At 46.8% G+C, this 9,808-nt stretch overlaps 1 protein-coding gene across 1 annotated transcript; it reads right to left on the reverse strand.

Annotated features, from left to right (window-relative positions):
* Window positions 1-260: 260 nt before the first annotated feature.
* On the reverse strand, window positions 261-772 carry LOC121440565 (40S ribosomal protein S11-like). The gene has a single exon (XM_041641309.1). The coding sequence runs from the start codon at window positions 528-530 to the stop codon at window positions 291-293; it is 240 nt and encodes a 79-aa protein (XP_041497243.1). The 5' UTR covers window positions 531-772; the 3' UTR covers window positions 261-290.
* Between the last annotated feature and the right edge of the window lie 9,036 nt (window positions 773-9,808).

Consider the following 9,808-nt stretch of genomic DNA (forward strand, 5'->3'; position numbering starts at 1 on the left):
GATGAGCAGATCCATTGGTTACTTAAGCGGGCAGTGCTGGGGAAGGCATTCAGCAAAGTCAAGCACGTGCCATGCTTGGCACATGATGGTCGTGATGATGTCGACCAGAAGGGTCCTAGAGAAAAAGTCATCTGTAAAGGTCACCTGATGGGCATACCATTATGCCATTCTGTTAAAGGAGTCACCACAGAAAGGACAGGTGAGAATTCAGGGTAAAGTCAGAATTTTTTGTTTTTTTTTGTTTGTTTGTTTGTTTTTTATAGCCAGAAAATAACTTTATTTGTTCCAGGTCAGAACTTCTGGAACTGCTTCTTGGTGCCAGCGGCCTTGGTGACCTTGAGCACGTTGAAATGCACGGTCTTGCTCAGGGGCCTGCACTCTCCCACAGTGACAATGTCGCCGATCTGTACATCCCTGAAACAGGGGGACAGGTGCACGAACATGTTCTTGTGGCGTTTCTCAAAGCGATTGTACTTTCGGATGTAATGAAGATAGTCCTGGTGGATGACAATGGTCCTCTGCATCTTCATCTTGGTCACGACACCGGACAGGATCCGACCTCAGATGGAGATGTTGCCAGTGAACGGGCATTTCTTGTCAATGTAGGTGCCCTCGATGGCCTCCTTGGGCGTCTTGAAGCCTAGACCGATGTTCTTGTAGTACCGAGGGAGTTTTTCCTTGCCGGTTTCTCCAAGCAGAACACGCTTCTTGTTTTGGAAGATCGTGGGCTGCTTTTGGTATGCACATTCGGTCTGAATGTCCGCCATCTTCCCGGAAGCCTGAGGAAAAGAGCTAAAGTCAGAATTTTTAATCTTTTCTCTTTCCTCTCTTCTCTCCTCTCTCTCTCTCTCTCTCTCTCTCTCTTTCTCTCTCTCTCTCTCTCTCCCTCTCTCCCTCTTTTTCCTCTCTATCTCTCCTCTTTTTTCTCTCCTGTCCCCCTCTCTCCCTCTCTTTTTTCTTTCTCTCTCTCCCTCTTTTTCCTCTTTCTCTCTCTCTCTCCCTATCTCTCTCCCTCACTTTCCTTTTTCTCTCTCCCCCTCTCCCCCTCTCTCCCTCTCTTTCCTCTCTCTCTCTCTCTCTCTCTCTCTCTCTCTCTCTCTCTCTGTCAGAGACAACTTCCAGGACTCCTTTCTCTTCCTTGCCAGGGATGGAATGCAGGTCTTCAGGCTTGGTGGCAGGCATTTTTACCCATTGTGCCATCTGGCTGCTCCCAGGAAACACTTTGTTATTCTATTAACCACTTCTCTGGTCTGCAAGCCCATACTGAGTCTGCGTAGCTAGTAGCTGGGAAGACAGACTCAGAAGAGACATTTGTCCTCATGAAGGTCACATCCCTGGGTCATGAAGTCATGACTGTCCTCCAGAGATAGTGGAAAGAGAAGGGTTTTCCATGTAAGGAAGGAGGTAATTGAGTCATGAAAATGGGGAGACCAGATTAGATAGGGTAGGACCCGTGGTGGCAGAGTAAGGGGCCTCTAGTCTTCTGCCACCCTTGAAACCAATCCCTTGGGACCAGAAAGCAATCAGCATCAGCTTTCCCAAGAACAAGAAATTTTTACTGAGGAAAAAAAGAAATTTAACTTGGGGTCACTGGGTAAAATGTCGGCTAGGAAGGCAATCAGTGACCTGGTCTAGCTTCCCAAAATTGTTTCTCCACCTAGAAAGTGACAGACACATTTGGATACCCAGAAAGTGACCCTCATTGGCAGAAAGGTTGAGCAGACCCCTTGGCCTGCCATGAAGAGAATTTTCCATCCTCTTAATATTCTCCAGAAGGCCTGGTCACATGGAGTAAGGATGCCATAACAGACCCAGAAGACTCCAGGGTGGACTTTTCCACTTGGAAAAGCTAAGAACCTAGAAAGTGAGGAGCGACATGACCCCCCCCCCCCCCCCGTGGAATGTGTGTGCCCCGCTCTGTCATCTAAAAAGCGTTCAGGTTGTGACTCTTGTGATGACTGGAGCCATCCCAGGGAGCTTAGCGTCGTGGTCACTCAGCAGAGCCCCTCTGTCAAGGTCACCCCTCTCTTTAGACTGACATGAAGGACAGAGGTGAATTGCTCCAGCCTGGAGCTTTCCCTTGCTATACAGAGAACTGGGGACTGCAGACTCGCTGTCCCATCTCTGTGGACATCAGCCCCAGCAAGGCAGCAGGCAGGCATGCAGAGAGCAGCGGTTAAGTCAAACGCTCACGTATCAGTTTTGATTTCATCTGGAGTCGCCTCCCTCGCCTGCATTTCAAAAGACAGCGTTACTAATGAGAAACACACAAGTCCTAGAAATGAAGTTAACTTCTTAAAAAAAAAAAAAAGAGGGGAGGGGGAGCTGTTCTGTGACTCTGTTGATATATATTAGAACCACATTGTCTTCGGCAAGAACAGCCGTTCTGCTTCTGAGCAGGAATACGGGAGGCCTTGTGCTCTGGGAGATGTGGGGAGTGGTGTCCAGGCCTATCATATCTCTTTAGACTGGGAGGGCTTTTTGTTTTGTATTTGGGGAGGGGGTGGTGCTGGGAATTTGCGTCCTCCATGTAAAACAGAGGAAAAGGAAGGAGTGCTAAAGGGGGTAGAAATGGGTTCTGAACGCGAAGGGGCTTTTTAGGCGTGTGTCGTATGCTGTTTTCCAGAGGAGCAGAAGGTGCAAACAGGAAGACCGATCTGGCTTTGCAATCTTCCCCAACATCAGCTTCCATCCCAGGCTCTGCCCACCTGAGAGCTTCTGAAACACTTCTCAGGCTCCAGGAGGACTGGAGAATCCTCTGTGCTTGGTGTAGAAGTGGTACCTGGTTTGGGGTGACGACTCTCATCTCAGGCAGCTTTAGCAGCTGGCTTTTTTGGAATCTTCAGTGAGAGCGTCCTTCAGCAGAAGGCTTCCTCACAGAACAGTCACTGTCAGGGCGGTGGGGAGCTGTCCTCCGACTTCTCATCTAGATGGTTCACCCTCTACTTGAGTCCAAGCAGAGCAGAACCAGTCTAACAGGAAGATGGCCTTCCTGATTCGGGAGGTATCTGAAGCAGGAAACTATATCTAAGTATCCCACTGTAGTAATAAGGGCGGCGGGGCTGCATCCCCAGCACCCCGGCTGCCTGGCTAGCTTATGCCCGAAATAACAACACACAAACTGCATTCATTTAATCACTGCTTGGCCCATTTCTATCTAGCCTCTTCTAGGCTAATTCTCACATATTAATTTAGCCCATTTCTAATCATCTGTGTAGCGCCCCTAGGTGCGCTTACCGGGAAGATTCTAGCCTATGTCTATCCTGGGTCGGAGCTTCATTGCGTGCGTCTGCCTGAGAGCTGGGAGCATGGCGTCTCTCTGAGGCGTCTGCTCCCAAGAGGAGAGCTGTGGAGTCTGAGCTCACTTCCTCTTCCTCCCAGCGTTCTGTTCTGTTTACTCCTCCCACCTATCTTCTAACCAATGAGGGCCAAGCAGTTTCTTTTTATTTAACCAATGACCTTCCTCCATCATCCCACGGCCTGATTCTGTCCATACCCCCTTAGTGCAGACTCCTGGATGTCTACTTTCTGCCCCTTCCAGTGTTCTTCTCCAGAAAGTCCTTGCAAGACACTTCTGGAAAGTTCTCTAATTCCCACTTAGTAACACTTTCTCCTTCCTGGGACTAGATTTTCTTGACCTTCTCCTAAGAAAGTTGGAAGGGATGACCCCACCGACCCTTTCAGAGTGGGTGCTTCTCCAGCCCTGTGAAAGACCAAGACTGCCTATGGCCTGACGAAGATACCCAAAAGGGGACATACAGAGGCTTGGCTTCCCATATGAGGCCACCAGGCAACCTATGCTTGCAACATCTTCAGAGCTCTCTAATACAGCCAGGCACCTAGAAATTGTTGATGGAGCAAGAGACTGGATTTCCCTGAGAGAGCTTATATCAAGAGGCACTTGTGTGGTCAGATGACTTCATCCCTAGGAGAACCAAGGGTCCCACGAGAATGAAAGCTCACTGCCAGGACCCCTCTCTCTCCCGAGGGATAAAGGCTGCCGATGGAGTCTTGTTCAGTGGCTGATGAACATCTTCCCATGAGAACATTTTTAGTCGCTTTGCTCCTATAGCTTCTCCAAGGCCCTTTCTCCAGCAAACAGGTTGTCGTTTTTCACAGAAGCAACCTGAAGACCAATGTCCTGCTCCACAGCCCTCCGCTCAGTTCCTCCACTCTCTACGTCTCTCACGATGGCCAACTTTTAAGTGTTTCTGGGCATCTAGAAGGAAATAGGAAGGACTGGCCTGCAGCAAAGGATTTCTTCCCTTGTGATCAGAAGTGGAGACTCAACCTCCATCCCTTTTCAGATGAGCAGCTTAAGACCTTAACCTTTCTGAGCCCTGATCCCCCAGCTGGGAGCTAGAGGTGTGTCCTTGGCAGAGGTGCTGGGAGGGAGGGCAAGCTTCAGTTCTTTTAATCAGGAGGAGAACTAGTCAAGATTCTTGTCCGGCAGATGAAGAGGTAAATTAGAAACTGTGCCCCGAGTCCATCCCAACCCTACCACCTTGGTGAGTTCTTGTGTCCCAGTTACCCAGCAAATGCCCTCTCTGGATGAACTGGGAAGCCACTGCAACAAGTACACGGGTTGGAGGCAGAAAACACGGGGATGCTTGGGCCCCAAGACCTCAAGACCATAGCTGCCCCACAGGGCATCTTCTCAGAGTCAAGGTCTTGCGGTCTGCCACTCCCAAGAAGCCAAGGTCAACAAGGTCTGTATTAGACACCTCCTCAGCAACTGTCCCCAGACTGGCCCCTCTGCATCTGGGGACTTGTTTCCAGTTAAAGTCAGACCCTGACCCAACAAGCCCCAACCCTTGCAGTCACCTTGAACGCCAAATGTTTTTTTCATTAGCGTCTGACTCTTCTGCTCCCCTCCCTACCCCCCAAAGAGGCCCTCAAGCTAGCGCTTCCTCTTGCTGTCTCCGCAACCTTATAATATCCCCAGGCAGCTGGAAGGGGAAGGCAGTGATCTCAGCCGACAGCCATGCACAGCAGCCGGCCGCCCACCTGAACCTCCCCTGTGAAGCTCCCTGCCTTCCTTTCGCCCACAGTGGGACAACATGGTCCTCCCAAGGCCTCTATCACAGGACGAGCTCCAACTCAGGAAAAGCGAGCCACCCTTGAGTTTGTCTGATTTATTCTCAGCTGTGTCCTCATCCCCATCTGACAGATGGGGAAACTGAGGGATAGACTCGGTTCCTTCTTGCCCTGAGTGCAGAGGGGAGCGCTGCTGGTACTGAGGCTCCAGAGCTGTCTGTCGCATGTGTTCCCCACCGGCTCTTCCAGCTGTGCTGACCCAGCGTTTCTCCCGCCTCTGCCTCACCTCTGTCTTCCCATTCTTTCCTCAGAAAGTGCTGACTGGGGCCACAAGGGAAGCCTCACTCTGGAGGAAACTGACAAGCTCATGACCCGAGGAGTTACAGGGAAACACATGTGATTTAAAAGAGTGGGGCTGATTTGGCTTTAGAGTTGGTCACATCGTAGTTCAGGCTCTGGCTCTTCTGCTCGCTGGCTAAGCGGCTCTCCACCGCTCTGTTCTCAGAGTGCTGGTGTCCTTTTACTACAAAGAGGGCTTTTAGGGGACATGCCTACGGCCAAGGATTTGGAGAGAACTGGGAGTTGTGATTGTTTAGGGAAGGCTTGCCACAGGGAAAAAAGAAGGGCAAAGCTCTCTCTGTCTGTCTGTCTGTCTGTCTGTCTGTGTCTATGTCTCTGTGTGTGTGTGTGTGTGTGTGTGTGTGTGTGTGTGTGTGTGTGTGTGAGAGAGAGAGAGAGAGAGAGAGAGAGAGAGTGATTATGGGCACACTTATGCCATGACACACGTATGGAACTCAGAGGACAGCTCAGATGTTGGCCCTCACTTTCTGCCTTATTGAGACAGGGTTTCTTGTTCATTGCTGTACATGCCAGGCTCACTAGCCCTTGAGTTTCTGCAATTCTCTTGTCTTAGGAGAATCTTGCTATAAGAGAGCTGTGTTAACAAGTGTGAGCTACCACAACCAGTTTTGTGTGGGTTCTGCGGGTTCAAACCCAGGTCATCCTGCATAAATACTCTGCACACAGAGTCCTCTCCTCAACTCCATCTTTAAGACTCACCGTCTTCTGCTTATGACATGAGAGTTAGAAGTAATGGCTTTATAGACTTCAACCACATCTTCATGGCTGAGATGGGAAGGAAGTATACACTGGGGGAACTCATTCCTTGCTCTAGTCCTCCTGACCCTGCCAGGTGTAGCTTGGGCATGGTTTTCCAGCGAGAAGCCTGAGGACCCTCTGGAGGGTAGCTCCTCAGAGCTGAGCTAAATAACATGTGATTTCCCAGCTGAGAGGAAGATGAAATGGAGTCACAAATATGTAGCAGATGCTAGGGGTGACCAGTGCAGCCAGACATAGCTCAGGATTCTGGCTGGAAATGGGAAAATGGATGGGTCAGGGGCACAAGTGCACCCAAGCACACAAGCAGGTATGTGGTTTCCTTAGGCAGAAGACACCAACATTGGCTGTGTGGAGACCTGAATAGGAATGACCCCCATACACTCATGTGGCCCATAGGGAATGTCACTATTAGGAGGCATGGCCTCTTTGAAGGCAGGTTCTGAGGTCTCATATGCTCAAGCTACACCCATTGTGGCACACAGTCTCCTTTTACTATCTGCAGATCAAGATACAGAGCTCTTAGCTCCTTCTCCAGTACCATGTCTGCCTGCACACTGTCATGTTTCCCACCATGCTGACATTGGATTAAAACTCTGAAACTGTAAGACAGCCCCAGTTAAATCTTTCCCTTTATAGGAGTTGCCATAGTCATGGTGTCTTTTCAGAGCAATGGAAATCCTTACTAAGACAGTCTAGGCAGCCATGATACTATAGAGTCAAGGGGAAGATGCCCAGGTAGGTATCCATGAGCTCTGGGCAGTCATTAGGGCCCTCCTACAGGCTCCCAGAGGAGACCCCAAAACCCTGTGAAGAAGGCTGAGAGAAGATGCCAGAAAGTGTTAATATTGAAAATGGTGAGGTAGGTCCACACAAGACCCAGCAGATAAGAGAATGCCCTATCCACAGCTAAGCATTTCTCTAGAACTCCCCAACACCCCCAAAGCTTGGCAACCCCTCTCCCTTTGTGCTAGGTAGCACAATTCCTGTATGCCAGGAACTCTGCTATGATGTGGGAGGTCCTTCTGTCTTGGTTAATGAATAAAGAAACTGCCTTGGCCTGTTGATAGGACAGAATGTAGGTAGGCAGAGAAAACTAAACTGAAAGCTGGGATAAATAGGGACAGAGCCAGAGAGAAGCCATGGAGCCACCAGAGACAGATGCTGGGAACTTTACCTGGTAAGCCACAGCCACGTGGTCATATACAGATTAATAGAGATGGGTTAACTTAATATAAGAGTTAGCCAATAAGAAGCTAGAACTAATGGGCCAAGCAGTGATTGAATTAATACAGTTTCTGTGTGATTATTTCAGATCTAAGCTAGCTGAGCAGCTGGGAACCAACAAGTGGCCCTCCTCCAGCAAACTGGCACACCAACATGGGTAACTACATCCACATAAAAACCTGAAAACACTTAAAAGTAATCCTAAACACAAAATAACAGAGTTAAGCTTGGTTTGGTAGTGGCATTTTCTTGGGTGGGCTCTGTTTGCTAAAAGCAAACAGAGGCATGGCTCCTTTAAGAGAGGTTTTCCTGATTCAGCCATAGCAGAAAAAACAGTAGCGTGGTTTTAAAATGCAGCTTCCTGGGCTGTGCTGCCAGTGTGAACTCTGGCTATGGAGCATTTGAATGGCATTTGTGGACCTGGGTGTTTGTGTGCCCACTCAGGGTTGGGAGGAAAGTAACTGATACCACGCCCATGGCCCAGCACTCCCACCTGGGCAGGTGGTGGGATCAGGTCTAATAGGCATGCACAAGCAGGAGAGCATGGCGGGGATTCCTGCCACCATACACAGAGATATTTCCAGGATGCACAATGCTCTGGATGGCAGATTTAGCTATTACTCAGATAAAAGGAGTTTATGTGCTACATGCTCATTCTCAGAGTTAAAGTGCTGAGCTCAGCTCCTTCCTGGAAGCCCCAGAGCTGGCAGTAGTAATGGTACCTCCATCATTTTAAAAGTGGAGAGAGATAGAGCCAGCATCCACAGAAGCTGCAACCAAGCTGCTTACCATTTTAAAAGCTCTTCAAGATAGTAAAAAAAATTACAGATAATGCAATAAGGACTAATTCAGACATAAAAGCACTCTAAGTGGGTCACATTGTTGGATACATAGGCTTGGGAGAGAGAAGAAAAAGAGTATAGAGAGTTAGAAAAGAAGTAAATCATTTTTTAAAAAAGTCTTTAACGAGGCAGAGTACAGACAGTCATAGATTAAAAGGGGTAAAGAAAAATAAGCCACATAAAGGTGAACTATACACAGTCTAGATTATGTATATTATTGTGTTTTCTTTGATTTTTTTTTTACTGTGAAGGAGCTAAGTACAGAGAGACATTTCATTGTATGGGCTGCTAACTAAACCAGCATGTATATTATAAAGGTATCTTGACTTCAGAATTTGGGTCTAAGAATATGTTGCTTTGGAAAAGAGGTTCTTTTTTTTCCACACAGGATGAGAACCTGTGGATTCATTTCAGGATATATGGTTTGATAGACCACGACCCCCTGAGATGTCACCATGAACACAACCAAAAATTACTTTACCCAATAAATAGCAGGAAGAAATTTGGACAAAACTACATCCATATTCCCAAATATTGTTTGTAAATGCTTCTTTACATTTAAAGGGGGATATGCTATAGAGATTTGCATTGGTATGGATTTGGTTTATTGATACAAATTTAAGATCAATTTTGTTATATGTATATTTCTGTTCTTGATTAAGATATTATGTTTGTGCACCTCATTTAAAATGTAATATATAATTAAGAAATATAGGTTAATAGATAATTATCTATAATATTCAAGCTTGTAGTCTTATTAGTTAGATTTTCTAGATTTATAGAGATGTATTTCAGATGGATAGGCATTCTTCAAACCTTTCAAAGACTACAGAATATGGCATTTAAAATGTTTTAAGAAATTAGGACTTTTCATAACAGTGAGATACATCTGCTCCTGGTAGCACCAATTACTTTAAGAGGAAGATGGGCATTAAAGAGATTCCTTATGGCATTGGTTAGCCATTTGGGCAAGAAACTGTTCTTACCTGCCCTGCTTGATAAACCGGACATGCAGGACCTACAGAGAAATGACTGCTGAACTTGCCTAAATATGAGGCTGTCCTTCAGGGTTTCTGCTTCATGAAAGAGTCTGCTAGACATTCTTCAGGATACAGAAAAAAAGTTACTGACAAACTGCCAATATAAGCAGAACTGCCTTTGAAATTTCCTGCCTCATGGAAAAGTCTGCTGGATACTATAGGCCTGTAGGCTGAAGATGGATGCCCCAATGGTACAGAAGAACTTTGGGTGACTGCCCAGGCAGAAAGATGTCTCTGTGATTTCTAGAGTTTTGAAAGTTGCTTACAATGTACTTTTTGTTTACTTAGGTAATATTATATCCTTCTGGAGTCTTTGATGGAGTTGAAGAATTTATAGTGATAGTTATAGTTTTCCTTAGTTATGATAAAAGATAAAGTAGATATAAATATTCTAACTGTAATTCTTGTTTGATACCTATTTTGTTATATGTAATTTTACTACGTTAAAGTTAAAGCCTTTCTTTTTGTTTAAACAGAAAAGGGGAAATGATGTGGGAGGTCGTTCTGTCTTGGTTAATGAATAAAGAAACTGCCTTGGCCTGTTGA

This window comes from Microtus oregoni, unplaced genomic scaffold, assembly GCF_018167655.1.
Source record: "Microtus oregoni isolate MIOR12 unplaced genomic scaffold, Mior012 000068F_ref0000429, whole genome shotgun sequence".
In the NCBI taxonomy this organism is placed as follows: Eukaryota; Metazoa; Chordata; class Mammalia; order Rodentia; family Cricetidae; genus Microtus; species Microtus oregoni.